The 15,640-nt window shown below is 41.3% G+C and overlaps 1 protein-coding gene across 6 annotated transcripts in view; it reads left to right on the top strand.

Annotated features, from left to right (window-relative positions):
• LDB3 (LIM domain binding 3) overlaps positions 1–15,640 on the top strand; it is a 501,927-nt gene that overhangs the window by 165,711 nt on the left and 320,576 nt on the right. For all 6 annotated transcript variants that reach the window (XM_069610771.1, XM_069610772.1, XM_069610773.1 and 3 more), the window contains exon 3: positions 1,762–1,913. In XM_069610771.1, the coding sequence (XP_069466872.1) occupies positions 1,762–1,913 (152 nt within the window). The remainder of the gene's footprint in view (positions 1–1,761; positions 1,914–15,640) is intronic.

Raw genomic sequence — 15,640 nt, forward strand, 5'->3', positions numbered from 1 at the left:
TAAAAATGCGTTAGTTATAGTCTAATTACTATGCACCAAATATGTAAGAACCGCCTACTAATGTGTAACTAGATACAAAGGTGTAACCACACTTTAGAAATGGCTATCTTATTACCACATGGTGTATAATGTTCACATCACGACTCGCTCTGGAGTAATTCCATATGGGATGAGTAGTTCACCCGGGCTAAAGAGGCAATCACACTTTCTTGGTCCATTGCAAACTGTTCTGGCTCCCAATGGCCCCCTTTCTCTCTGTCTGTTCAATCGTGTTTATTTCCTAACTGCGAATGATTGCCATGGATGCCAATTGCATGCTACACAAAGCTATACATAATACACACTGGAAGGGGTTAACTTGGGCTACCAGCAGTTTGGCCTCGTGCAACCCTGTGTGAACTGCTCTTTAACACCGGTGACGCAACAGTCAGTCACTCATTCTGTACCAAACGACCCCAGAGCCAGAAGTGATGTGCACATTACAGAGCAATAAGAAGTTAGTTAATAAAAACTTGGCTTAACGACAAACCTATACAATGATACTACTGTCGTCTACATTTGCTGTTTATTACTTATACATTCAGCAGTGCATTGTGATCTCAAGGTGCAATAACAATGAATTAGTTCTTATATAATTAATATATGAAACAAACGAGTAAGAACCGTTTCGTAATGAGTGACTACTCTACAGGCGTTGGTGTCATGCTGTTCAGAATTAGCGATTTGCTGTGTTTTGGAAAGGAACTCTTGCGAATGCTGCCCTGCAGTACCTTCAGTGTTCGGTAGGTGGCATCTGTTTCATCCTGAGCACAGCTCCTGTTCTGAAGCACGTTCATAGCGCTTCCCAAGCCTCAACAGGGTCCACAACAAGGGTGCAGAATATATGTCATCTTGCAAGGCAGGGCTCCCGATGGGCACATCAGTAAGAAATCAATAATAATGGGCTGGCACAGCTGGTTCTCAAATTGGTGCCTGCAATTGCTCCTAGATAAACTGCTCAATATAACAGCCAGCGGTTAGCCTTTCCCTTACATTGAAAGAGCCTGATTCACAGAGCGTTTTTCAATGGAATTGTGCCATTATTCTCCCACTATCCCCAGATACTGTAGGGCAGACGTGTGTTTATATATTTGTACTACCCAAAGAAATACTATGTTACTAGTCTTTACTTTTTCCTGTGCAACAGAAATGTCTAGTCCGCCATCACAGTTAAACATGAAACCTTATTCTCATTCTCATGCTGTTGGCTTGCAATAACAGGGCGCCTCTGAGGAAACACCTTTTGAGAAGATAGAGGTTGTTTTAAGGATGTCAATTACAAATGCACAGCTTGGCCACGAAGAACGCAAGGCAGGACCAGATAGGAAAATGATTATGGGGGGGTCTGATGATTGGCCATAGGTTAATTTTGAATGGCTGTGAAATGTTTAGAAACAAAGAAAGGCTACTGCAGTCTGATGTCTGCTTTCAATGTAAACCTCTTTGAGGTATGTACTGATCTGTTCTACGGTCTCATCCAGCCGCCTGTACATTCCAAGTAACGTGATTTTTGTGTGGTTTTCTTTCTATGTGCAGTGGTGTGGTCCTGTGACAACAATTGCATTGTAATAACATTGTGATAACCATTCCATTAGCTGCTTCGTGATTGCTGAAGTTACTCTACTCAACCCTTCAGTAAACCCCTGAAATGTTTTGCATTCGTTACTCTTAATCAGAAAGCGTAGTGTTATGTTCTCACAGTTTTCACTCTTTCTTTTCCAGATCACACCAGGCAGCAAAGCAGCTCAGTCCAATGTCAACCAGGGGGACTTGGTGGTGGCCATCGACGGCGTTAGCACCGACGGGATGACCCACTTAGAAGCACAGAACAAGATCAAGTCTGCAAGCTACAACCTCAGCCTCACCCTCCAGAAGTAAGATGGTGGACACATTATGACGTGTAGAGCAAAGGCTGTTCCATAGTGTGATTGACACATGTATACTATAAGGAGGAAATGTGTAGACTTTTAATTCCCACCACCGCCACCACCTTGTAGGCAGCTACCGCTGATGCCCAGAGTACACAGTAATGTCACAACGCCTACTCAGGGGCTGCTTTCGAAACGCTAGATTGTGTTCACAGCAAAAGGCACTGTTTCTAATGGAGCACACTTTCCTGCTGACTTTCAGGTGACCCTTTCCTGACTGTCATGTCACTGGCTGGTAAGAAAGTGAGACCTTCATTAAAGAACCGGTAAACAACAAAGCTGAGCCAGTCTGAAAGAGTCTAGGTCTAGGGGCCTGATTCACAGAACATTTTCCAATGGGATTGCACCATTATCGAAGGCTTCTATGAATCAGGCCTTAGATAGTAAACATGTTTTGTTTTCTTGACTCCAATGATTATGGCAAATAGATCAAAAATACACCTATTATAAATGATGGGATAGAATGGAGAGTGCAGAATCTAACAGACTGGCTACACAGACTCGAGGGCACATCATGGCGTTCCAGGTTTTCTTTAACTCCCCTTGCACACCAGGATTGTTGTTTTATGAAAATGAAAAGATGAATTCAATTTAACAAAAGTACACGTCTAAAAACCTTGAAAATACATGAGAAAAATCAACAGATTAAAATTCCATAAATGTCAGCACAAAAAGAAAGCACAGATGTGCAATTTGTGAGCACGACAGAGAGGCTTAAAAAATCCATGATTTATAAACTGCTAATAGTGTATATTTGCAATGGCAAACAGTAATGTAAATCGTTGCTTGCAGGGTCTTTTTCGTTTGAATACACTCTGTTTTCGGCTGATAAAACGGTATCCTCAGAAATGATCGTCAATAACATTTCGAATGGAAAAATGACAGCATCTTTTTTGGAAAATTTTGGGAAGTCTTTAAAAAACATAGGTGTGGGATGGGGCAAGGGAAATAGTTAAGGTGGAGGGAGGGGGAAAAGGGGGTCTCTCTACAGATTCGAAGGTACATTATGGCGTTCCAGGTTTTTCTTTACCTCCCCTTGCACGGCAGGATTGTTTTTATGAAAATTCAGGGAGCAACAAATACAAGATTTTAGAGGCTCTTAAAGCAGTGCATGACATCTCGGTCCTGCAACTCTCTTGCGGAGCATTCTGCCAATACTGAGAGTTTCCTTCCCAAACTCTATTGTGGGATGTTCTAACATTAAGAGTTTCTCTCACAAAATAAAGTAGAACATAAACTGGCTCTGCATCTCACTGAACACATTTAGCAATTAAAGTACAAAGCAACACTGTGAGTTTGGAGGAAGAAGGAAACATTGTTTTGCGTTGTATTTTAATTGCTTAGCAGCACTTGCAAGATGGTACGCGAAGACTCGTCCCACGTTAGTTATATGTAGTGTGATACCCAGACCCAAAGTTAGGGTGTCGTTATATGTCAGTGAGGCGTACTTTATAAGGGGACATTAGGGGTATTGGCAGCTAGAGCAGGTATAAACGCACTGTGGGCCCGATTGATGGAGTATGTGCCTGGTTCAAAGTGAATTTGCACTGCTGATTCATGGAAGCGTGCAAAGTGTATTTGTGCAGTGCAAAGTCCGGGTGAAGTCAGCGCATTGTCATTTTTGCAGTTCAAACGGACTTTGCATGGCAAAAATATGCTTTGCATGGTTCGGCAGTGCGGCAGTGCACATTCACTTTTCAGCAGTGCAAATTCACTTTGAACCCGGCAAATATTCCACGAATCGGGCCCACTGTGTGTAATTTCTGTTTGATTCACGAGCCTCGGGAACCGTAGAAAGTTTTGATTTTTGGTTGTTGGTATTCACTAGATTTCCAGCAAATAAAACGCCTTAGTAGATTTGCGCCTAACAACGTCATTTCAAAGAGGGAGAAATCCTGGAATAGATGCTAAAATGAAAGACACATGTCTTTAATCCTTACACCTTTGGGCTCAGATGTCCAAATTATTTAGTACCAGTTATTAATACTAAATGTATCCATATTAATTGATGATATGGTATTTTAAAACGTGTGAAAAGTGTTATATAAACTGTAACGCGCAATTAAAAAGACATGTATGTTACTATATGCAAAGAACTGCACCTCCTCATTGCCTGGAGGCACACGGATTTAGCACCATGGCCATTTGCAGAAAGCTTTCTGTTGTCTCAATCTTCAGTCTACTGCCCAGGCGGGGGATTCATTCTGTGTGCCAAGGCAAGAGTTCTCCTCCCCTCACGAAAGGTCAACTTCTCCAGGTAGATAACTCAGTGGCCCCAAACCTCAGCAGACCAGAGCCTAATTGTGAGGCCTGTGATGAGGCGAGTGATGCTCAAGTCCCCTCAGAGTCCATAGCTACTGCAAGGTGCTTAACTGGAAGTCCAGGCGGGCATTGCTGTTGCCTACTGGAGATGGTAGGAGGAGATGAGCTGGCCTTCCAAGGAGAACCTCCATTGGCACTCAGCGAAATGTGATTACAAGGAAGCAAAGGTCATATTGACCCAGTCACTCCCATTGTCAGGCAGAGCCCCCTCTTATTGTGACCCATGTGCCACATGGACAGACCTTGTGCTAATCTATTGATACGCTTTATATAGCCCCGACGGTTCTATGTGATTTAATCAAGGAGAAATCATCGAATCCAAATCCATCAAAATGTTTTTCTTTTATTCCATTTCGCCGCAAATATAGGTTGGGGATACCCCCACAGTCCCCCCATCTCCCGCCAGCTTAATTATTACCTTTACCCACTCCCCCGCATATATTTGTGGCCAAATTCGTTAAAAGAAATTTGATGGGTTCAAATCCGATGAAGTCTCCTGCGACAAAACCTACCTATCTCAGCGGGGCCATGAACCTGATGGCAGCCTCAACCTGCTGTGGCAGTGCATATATGATACATGATAGGGAAACTAGAACACTGTACCAGGTGGAGGAATAATGAGTAGAAGATAATGGGCTTTGTTTCCACTTTGCTGATGTTCTGCGTCATAGGCCGATTTAAAAATTGGCGGCACTCGGAAATGTCCTGATCATGCAGTGGTTGATTGGCACACTGTTGGCGCTTGTCCTGAAAAAGGTTTCTAACATGTTTGTACAATCATTTCTTTATTGGGTTTATTAGAGGTTTTTGGCCTTTCATCTTTAGGAACAGTGCGTGGATCAGACAATCTTCTGCTTGGCCCTATGTACATTGATGTTTTAAGTGAGTAACATGAAAAAGTCGTGTTTAGACCAGTATTTTGTCACACAGCTGTGGGATTGTCGAAGCCGGGTGCAGATTTACGAAAATGCTTGTACACGTCCAATTCAGTTATGTGTGACCGTTGCATTGTGAATGCAGGCATGCATTGTGTTTTGTACCAACAAAATCCCATGTGAGCATCCTACATGCATGGGAGGGGGGGAGGGGGCAGGAACGAGGGGACGGACTGGGACTGTGCATTACGATAGTTTGCATAAATGGGTGAGCTGCCGCGATAGGTAATAAAGGAGGTGAGTCTATTCGTTTTCACAGCAAAACTACTTTACAGTGTGCACTTCCTTTGGCATATCTTGCTTGCCCCACCATGAGCTGGTGCACGGAAAATGCACAAGACATAAACAATTAGTATTAATCAAGTGCATCGTCCTGGATTTTGCTATATCCTAAGATTATGAAAATGCTTGTCCATGACTAGCATGTGACCAGAAGGTGCATGCGGCACATGGAAGGAACGGAAACAAGATCCCAAAAATGAGGAGGAAACCCAAAATCTTAAAACTAGGCACTGGAAAAAACGGTAGAAATAAACTTAAAACACTAAAAATAAGAAGAAAAGGAATAACATAATGAATATGTATGGACCTATTATTGATAATCGAGATGTACTCACTTTGAATTGTATGAATTAAGAGAAGCTTGAAATACATAACTTTATCCAGAACAAAATAGCCCAGAAGAAGAGCTTAGCTGGAAACACGTGTCAACTACTACATTTTGGTTACGAAATCCTGGCCACAAGATTTAGGCTAGGAGATATAGGTTATGGATTTTTTGACTATGAGATTGTGGCTATGACATTTTAAATATTTGAAAAAATAAGATTGCAATTAAAATCTGATAGAAAGAACATTGAATGGAAAATCAAAAATAAACATAAGTGAGACAACAGCAATCAAGCAGTGTTTTCTTTTCTGTAAACCAGCTTCCGGGCTCTAATTTCTTAATTGATTATTTTAAATAAATCAGCATATTCAGTCAAAAACAGCCTGCTTCTCGTCCCGGATTATTGGGTGGGATTGTCTTGGTGCGGGCATTGGATCAGGGACATTTCTTTGTAAACTGATTAAATCCTAGAAATATCAATATATTCCATAGCTAGATGCCAGTAGAGTATTTTATTTATTTATTTATTTATTTATTTATGTATTTATAACGCGCCGAAGCTCGCAAGCATCACAGGACTACATAAAAAAGAAAAGAGGGACTCAAGGGAGTCCATGCTGAATATTTAACGAATTACCGAAAAAGGAACGTTTTCAGCTGCTTCCTAAATAGGGAGTAACTACTTTCCAGTCTAAGGTTATCTGGAAGCTCGTTTCAGAGGGCAATAGCTTTGGTGGGGAAGGCTCTCCCAAGTCCAGTAGCTTTGACTCTAGTATGATTAACTTTGAGTAGCCCTTTTTTGGCTGATCTTAGACAACGGCTTGGTTCATACCAGTGAAATTCCTTTTTAAGGTATGATGGGGCCGTACCGAATAGACAGCGGTGGACTAGTGTCAGAGATTTGAATTTAATACACTCCTCTATGGTGAGCCAGTGAAGGCCTATTCGGTCGTGGGTGATGTGGTCGCGCTTGGATTTCCCTGTGATAGATCTAACAGCGTTGTTCTGGATTATCTGGCATTGTTTAATGCAAGAGTTACTTGAACCAAGCATCAATGCATTCCCATAATCCAGTCGGGACAGAATCGTGGCTCTAGCGATGGTGGCGCTATTTTTGGCGTTGAGATATGGCCTAATACGGTGTAATAATCTCTGGTAGTATTGACAATTCCTTTTAAGGTATGAAACCTGTGCATCTGCACCTAGCGAGGATTGCAGGTATGAGGAAAAACATGTAATTGCTGTGATACTGCAAACTCCCTACACTTTCCTTTCTATTTCCAACCCTTTTCCATCTTCTCCCTGCACCACCATGCCCACCCATATTTGTATATATTTTAGTATATACCTCATCACCATCTTTTTTTAAAGAGTACTTGACTTTTGCATGTGAAGGCACATGAGGCATAATGCTCATTTTCTAAATTCTTGTCTGAGCCAGTCGAGCTATGCGCTAGCTATACTCTTTCACAGAATACATACTCACATGTATTGTTTTTGATAGTTATTTTTTTGGTGTATTACAAAACATTCCACATATCACATTCAAATTAGTTGTTTATTCTTGGTATCATTCATCAATTGTTTGTCCTTGTTATTGTTATTGTTTTGTTAATTTTATCCTCATTGATAAATTAGTCATCATCAATTCCCAAAGTTATTTGTCCTTAGTAATGTTTATTGTAGGATTTTTTCTTTTAAGTATTATGTGAATTATTGATTTATTGTATTTGTTTTATGCAATTGTTAAACATGTATAATCTTTTCATCTTTTGTATATGTGTAAAGTTTGAGTTTTCCTCAGACTAAATCACATTTAATAAATAAATTAGTAATGTTTATCAATTATATCCTTATTAATTAGTTGGTATTTAATATTGTTTATTAATTTTGCCCCATTGATTAATTGGTCATCAATTGTATCCTCATTAATTGATTAATCAAGGTTTTTTTAATTTTGTTATTTGTCCTTAGTATCGTTTGTCAATTGTTTCTTTGCCTCTCTATATCCTCATTGATTAATTGGTCATCAATTGTATGCTCATTGATTGGTAAATCAATATTTTTTCAATTTTGTTGTCTGTCCTTAGTATCGTTTATCAGTTGTATCTTTGTCTCTCAACACTTGTTTCTCCATGGTTGTGTAACCATCGTTCTTCAGGAGAGAAACCTATTTGATTGTTTTTATGGAAATTATGCTTTCCTTTGGTCCACTTTGTACTGTGGCACAGGTTAAGTTACTCCTCCTGGTGATCAGGGAATTTTCCTCAAATCAAAGGTTCTGGATGTGATTGTCCTCAGCTTCTTCCCATACTCAATAATACCTGAAAAACAGAGTCTCCTGAGGTTAATCAAATGAGCATTAAGGACCTTTGGGGCAATACAAAACCAGTTATTGAATTAGTCAATATATTTCCTAGGAGTCAAATTCTACCAGGTCCTTGAAAAGCAGGAGCCAGTAGAGTAGGCATTGGTTCTATCTGTGCTCATGCCTGGGGAGTCACATCAAAAATCTAAAATAAGGCTAGTTTGCTACGCCTGTGGTAGCGCTAATCATCCAAAGGACAACTGGATCGGGTAACTCGCAGAAGCACTTTAGGTTTGGCTGAGCTGACCACACTATTTTGCAGGGTGCCTAGAGGCCATGCCATCATTCCTTACTTCATTTGCTATTGACACTACTCTGTTAATGAGGCCCCTAATGATGGTGTCTGTAATGCAAGAAGGGAGGCACAGTATCCTTTTCAAGCACTCTAGAGAACACTTAAGTGTCTCTGTCTGGCCATAAATGAATCCATTGAACTGAGCAAGAGCGCAGGCTACAAAATCGCTGTCTGGTTTTATGAAGAAGGCTAGCATTTTGGACCAAGGAATGTAAAACCTACTTGGAAAATGTATCTAACTCCTTTGTTATAATAATTATTATTATAATTGGTTATTTATAACCCACTTAGTAACCAAAGGTTCTAAGCGCGGACTCGGGGATCGAACCTGTGTTGCTCCACGACGTCTTGCTTCGAAGACGAGCGTGTTTCCCCTGAGCTATCCTCCTGTTGACTGTAACTGCATGGCTGCTAGAAGGGACTGGTGAAATTGGGCGAAGGGATAAGGATAAAGAGATCTAGAAGGTCCACAGCTGGCCCATCTGTCCGCAAAGGCTTTATGCAAACGAAACTGAGCTACTGTGTAACAGAAGTGGCAAACATGGGAACGTTTATTATGCCCTCCAGAGTTAGTCAATAATTCCATTAACTTGCTCATTTTTGATCCCTAGATGATTGTTACTCTGTCAATCAATCTTTATTTCTGCGGAAACTGCCACGAAAGATTCACATATTTCATTAATACAATCCTTCAATCATAATCTGTACGTTTCCAAAGCATTAATAAAAGGTTTAAAAATCCTTGATTAAAAAATGAATTAAATTTAACAAAAATACACGTCTAAAAACCTTGAGAATACATGAGAAAAATCAACAGATTAAAATCCCATAAAAGTTAGCATAAAAAGAAAACACGGTTATGCAATTCATGAGCAAGACAGAGAGGCTTACAAAATCCATGAGTAATAGCTAATCTTGAATATTTGCAACAGCAAACAGTAATGTAAATCCTTATTTACAAGGTCTTTTTCAGTTGGAATACACTCTGTTTTCGGCGGATAAAACGGTATCCTCAGAAATAATCGTCAATAACATTTTGAATGGAGAAATAACTGCATATTTTTTTTATGAAATTCTGGGACATTTATTAAAAATATAAGTATGGGGTGGGGCAAGGGTAATAGTTAAGGTGGGGGCAGCGGCGGAACGGGGGCCTCACCCTGCATTTAAAAAAAACCTTTAAATAAAAGATGCAGTCATTTCTCCATTCGAAATTTTCATGGGCATCCGATAAAACAGACTTGGTGTCACTAAACTGTTTCTTGGGGACTTTTACATCTCAGGTTTCGAAGTTACTCTATTTCTGTTGGAGCATTATCCAGATATCAGACGAGCAGCGAGCAGTAATCATTTGCTGAGGGTGGGGTATTTTCTCTCTCAGCATTAGCCCACGACCTGCATTTATTTTAGTTTTGGTTGATAGTGGTAGTAACACAATTGTTTGAGAAAAGAAGATTAGTATAAAAAGTGTGTGTGGAATTTTTCTGGATTTTGTGAGGGATATATACTTTACAGTGCCATGAACAGTAGCACATCCGCTGCTATCTAAAGTCTTTTTATGCATAGGTCATTTAAAATAGTAATTTTTGTCTGCAAGGCAAGCCGTCTCAACAAGGTAATGGTTTCAATGCAGTTATTTGTCTGATCCTTACCTAGATTCCTGCCAAAATGCAGGAATTTAAACAGGCATTGTGGCGTGTGAGAGCATCTACATGAAAGGCAACGAGTTAATTGTCTGGTGCAATAGACCTTCATCAACAAATGAGCCTTCAGTTACTTTATTTCTAAACAATACCTCATCCCATGTACACATCCCTGAATTAAATTACTCGACTTGTCTCATCTTTCTTTTTTGGTATAGACCATGTAAACACCAGTTGAAGCATGTTGTTAATGTATCATAAAAAATAAAATATATATCAACATGTTATTTATTGCATTAGGATAATTGGTAGAAAAATGTAATATATAAATTGGAAATGTTCAAAATGTCTGAATGGAGAACATGTCTGCCGAAAGAAAATACGAAACTGCTGGCTGTGGCAATGCTTGTGTCTTTCATTATTAACATTTCCTACTTTTCTGTTTCATTGATGCAAACATACAATGGTCTGAATTAAACTTTCGACTAGGATATTTTTTAAATATCTTTCCAGATTTACATTTTTCCTTCCATGATCATTGGGTCCTGCAGGTCAAATCCCTCATGAATAGAATAGCCACCTTTTGTAGAACCCAACAATTATTTCTTAAATATATGCATTGTTTCTGTGTATGTCCACAGCCTTCACAAGTCTTGCCCATGTGGCAGAACCTTTGTCCTACCACAGGTTGCTGCCACAACTGCACCAAGCTCAGGATGGCCTGCCAGTGGTGATCCCATCGCCCAATGTGCCTAACTTAGCGGGATGACCTTTTACAGCCTGAGCCAAGGCAAGCTCATGGGCTTCAACCTTACTCATTGCATCTTTGCCGATACCCTGGGTGCTGCAAAATGCTATGGTTCTCTCAGATTATGGAGCACAGGATCCAATGTAGAACAGCAGACACGCACGTCGTCAGCCCTCTCCAAGATGGCCCCCACAAGTGCTATTTGGAAAAGGAAAAGGCTACAACTTCCATCTTTGAAGTGGAGAATCAGAACTGGCATGTTGAAGCACATAATATGTAATAATGTTAAGTGAATAAACTCCGAGCAGACATGCTTACATGGCCATTTTTTCTACTAATTTCTTTTAGAGATGTTTTGAAGAATGTAAACAATTATGAACAGTATCTAAAAATAAAAAGCAATGCCAAACAACAGTATTTCAAACAGTGATCAATCGAATCTAAAATTGGTTTGGGGAAATAATGTAGATTGATAATGTGATTTACCAGTTCCACCAGCAAATCAAGCTCAATTAAGAATTCAAAGATGGCCGTTTAATTTACAGAGCAATGAAATGTATTCTGTATTCGGCAGAATGAATTAAGGATCCGCAAGATATGCACGAAAAAAGACTAGAACATGCTCTGATCAACTTTAAGAAACATTAAAAACACCTAACCTGAAATGATTCCTTAAGCCTGCCTCATCCCATACTCACTCACAAAGCTATTGCAAGGCATTCCCCATCTCATTGCATATAGATGTGATTAACTCCGTGGTGGATGCTGTGTAAACCAGCTGCATGCATGGCTGGGTTAATGCCACCCGCAGTCATCACACCACAGGTTTTCCCAGAGGATCTGGGCAGAATAACTCGCACCTTGTGATCTTAATCTTTGGAAAAAATCTATCCCTTTTCCTCAGTGCTGGAAATGCACAAAATGTACTCTGCCATCCCCCAGCCCCTCTTTTGTGAAGGCGGAGAGTGGGAGTGGTCACAGTGTTGTGTGTATAGCTAGTCCAGCTCATACAATGCCAATCTCCTCAAGGAACCAAATCAAGTGTAGCTGGATGTTATCTGCAGGAGGAACTGAGCCTTGGTGATTTGAATAAAAAGCAAAGATCATTGTGGGTAGAACCTTGGTGATTTGCATAAAAAGCAAAGAGCATTGTGGGAACAGAAGATTGTCCACGGCATTTGATATTTGTAATATGTCTGTGATAGTGATTCAAGCAGGAACCCCTTCTGAGCACGTAATGCAAACTGGCTCTCGGCTCAGGTCGTTTGTCACAACACTCTACCTAAAAGTAAACCACAAGCTATAGATACTCAGTTTGTCAGTGCTGGGTCAGGGTTGTTAGGTTTGGGCTGCTCTGGTTGGACGGAGAGTGGGCAGGAGCTGTCTCATTATACTGCATGATTCACGGAGCGTGTAAATTAAACACTCCGTCCTGCTCTCTTACCGCAAGTCTCCTTAACTGTTCCTGTAGACTAAGGAAATGCACACAGGAGAAATAGCTTGGGTTGCTTAAGGGGGCAGATTTTGGAGACTTTGTCCAAGGGGGGGTTTAGGTTGGAATGGTGTACCTGCAAGACCTACTTTGCCCAGAGGGCAGCCTCATCTTGTTTGGGCCCAATTCGTCCCCTGATTATCCTAAAACCCTCCCACTCTCAGTTCAATGTACTTGCCGTACATCTACAAACCTGAGACTAGGGTGTAACTTCAATGCATGCAACCCGGATGCACGAAGAACAAACCTCTATAACGCCTTGTTTGATCTTGCACCCTACATAGCACATGAAAAGAAGTACTGAATCTAACGGGGTCATGATGAGGCGAGCTCCTATAGAAAGAGCTGTAAGTTGAGTGCAGTAGCTATCGCTGCCAGATGGATGCGCGTCAGCGGGCAGATCTGCAGACCACCTGTTCTACTGGAAAGGTTGAATGCTGTCCATGTCTATTTTGAATTGGACGGAATGCCATCCACGCGGGGGGAGAGGGCTGGGAGTTGTTTCTACGTGAGTACTCTCTTGGGTGGGAGCGCATTGCTATTCCTGTAAGGTGTTGGGAGCCTGTGCCTTAAAATGGCTTTGACTCAATCAACATGGATATGCTTTGGATGACCTACTGAAACCCAAGCGGCCCGACATTCCGCTGACATTTGCATTCTCCGCGAGTCTCCACAAATGCCTCAGTAGCCCCCCTTTGCATCTCCGGGCCTCAGTCTAAAGTCCTCAGGTGAGATCATCAACCTCGTTGACAATGGGTTTGCCCTATGATCCTTCGGGGAGACGATCTGCCATTGGCAAAGAGCTGCCGTCCTCCGGGATTAGCCGTCCTGGTTTTAATGACAGGTGTGCATTAGAACAAAGGAAGATATTTGAAAAGTGTTATTGGACATTTAGTTTGCTGCACATTGGTTTGAGTGTAGAAAATAATAATTTTGAAAAGGGTTTGTATGACTTTACCCAACTTCTCTTAAGAAATTACCTACCCTCCATCAGCAACTGCATGTCACAATGGATATTTGCACTCACTTTCATATACCTGCCAGAGCATTGCAATTGTTTGCAGTGATAGATGTGTATTTTCTATATTTAAAATAAGATTGGATGCCTGCAAGGTCTATTGGCGCTGGAGTGACTGGCCCATGGCTGTCACGTCACCATGACACCCTGAATCCAGTCCTCTCCTTTACAATTTATTGCAATCTGGGACTTGCCGTCTTGGTTGACATTGAAACAGTTTGGACCCCAATTACTGTGATCTCCTGGATGAATGCCTGGGACAGGGCAACATGGTGCCCTGATTGCATGGAGCCCAACGTTCTCCCTAACTATGCCTGAGCCTCCACATGCGCTTGCGCCTTGCTGCGTGGGAAAGCTATGAGGGATTGGTCCATTCCATCCCACTCCTGCGCCTGCAGTTTTTTGCTTTCTCTGTTTCTAGCCTGGCTGCCTGCTCTGGCCACTTCATAAAAAAATATGATGAATCCAAAAAACAATGGGCCTTCTCGCGGTCCCTTAAACCCTTTCAGATCACACTATAAAACTCTGCCTGTCTTTACGCACATGATTTGAACATAGCTCTGTACCCAGGCAGTCTTAGACTGCCTAGGTTTACCGCCTACTTAGAGTGCCCCTCAACTCTACTCATCCTGCATACTAGAGAGCCAACTTTAACCTGCCATAACTATCCAAATTGCAATCTAAGACCAACTGCTCAGTTTCATCCAATCCAATTTTCTCCCAGATTTTGCTGGGGTCAATTTTCACCCTGGTGGACGATCTGTATCAATCATACTTTCCATATGGGATAACCCCGGAAGGAGTCAGATCACAAAGAGGCATGCAAATATTGTGTGCCTTACACGAAACCTGTCCAGGATTGAGATGGAAATTGTTGGGAACCAACTACATTGCTGGATGGCAGATATCTGACCTCGTTTGCCTGTACCTTGAACCAGTCTTCTGGGTTTCAAAAGAGCAAAGTTTAGATGCCAATCTCAACCTGTGCCAGCATGATAATCCAAAATGAAATACTTCACAAGTAGTTGTGGTTTGCCAAGATTTATTTGCAATGTGTCAGCCGACACGTGTTTCGACCTGCAGAGGTCTTCTGCAGGGATTTTTTATTTTTTTTGTTTTTGTTATTTAATTGGTTTTTACAAACAAAGCACTGATTTTTTAATTCGATATATTCCAAACATGTCTTAAGAAATTAAGGTGACCCAGTATTCTGAGTCCCTGTGATACTGAAAATCAAATCATTGATAAATATAGTTAACTGGCCGGTGTAAGGTCACCTATATAATGGCCTGCTTCAGGTCTGTGACACTAATGTGTCTTCTGGTTTGGCACTTGCTTCGACTGATGAGCAGAACCTAGATTCCACAAGCAAACCTGTTGGATGGAAGGGCCTGTTTAAAATGTAAACATCCTCCATAGAGTTAATTTTCCTGGTCTTCCCTCAGCCTAGCTTGGCATAGGGATCTGAAAATGACGTCACCCCAGATGTGTACATCCCCCATGATCCCTCCCCATTGACTATGGAGGATAGCACTGCTAGGAAATGTAGTCCAAAACATCCGGAGAGCCCTAGGTTGCAGAACACTGGCTTAAAAGATCAACTCTAAAACTCTGTGGCTAGTAATTTAACACCAATTCATCAGAGGCCCCCATTCCTATCACAAAACTATACCTACTGTGTACCAAACCGCATGTTCCTCCTTGCAAAATGACTCTTGGCAGCTATCCATGCTCTTCCCCCTTTTTCCACAAGAAAAAAACATCATGGGCACAGCCCTTCTGTACAGGGACAAAGTTGGGGGTTCTTTATTTCTCCACACAACTTCCCAAAATAATCGATTTGATCCACCGTCCTAATTAGGATGCAACATGCATAGCATTTATTCTGCTGTACAAACTAGCTGAGCCCAAAAAGGCAACACAGGAAGGTATGTGAAAGAGGCAGCTTTAACCAGTGGTCGAAGAGTACGAAAAGAAGTAGTGGAATTATGTTCCCTACTGGCTTCCCCCGCTAACACCGCAAACCCCATCACCACACACACTCCCACGCACAATATAAACCCGTAAACACATGCGCCTGCTGTTTAAGGGAATGTTCAGTGCAGTGCACTGTAAGTGCAAGTGTCAACTTCTTCCTACACATTTATTTTAAAACAAAACCATTCCGGAACGGTTTCTTTTTCCAAATAAAAGTATAGGAACAGTAAAACTTAATTTGAAAAAGTAGAGGAGCACTGCTCCC

This window comes from Ambystoma mexicanum, chromosome 8 (genome assembly GCF_040938575.1).
Source record: "Ambystoma mexicanum isolate Mex_15411 chromosome 8, UKY_AmexF1_1, whole genome shotgun sequence".
NCBI lineage: Eukaryota > Metazoa > Chordata > Amphibia > Caudata > Ambystomatidae > Ambystoma > Ambystoma mexicanum.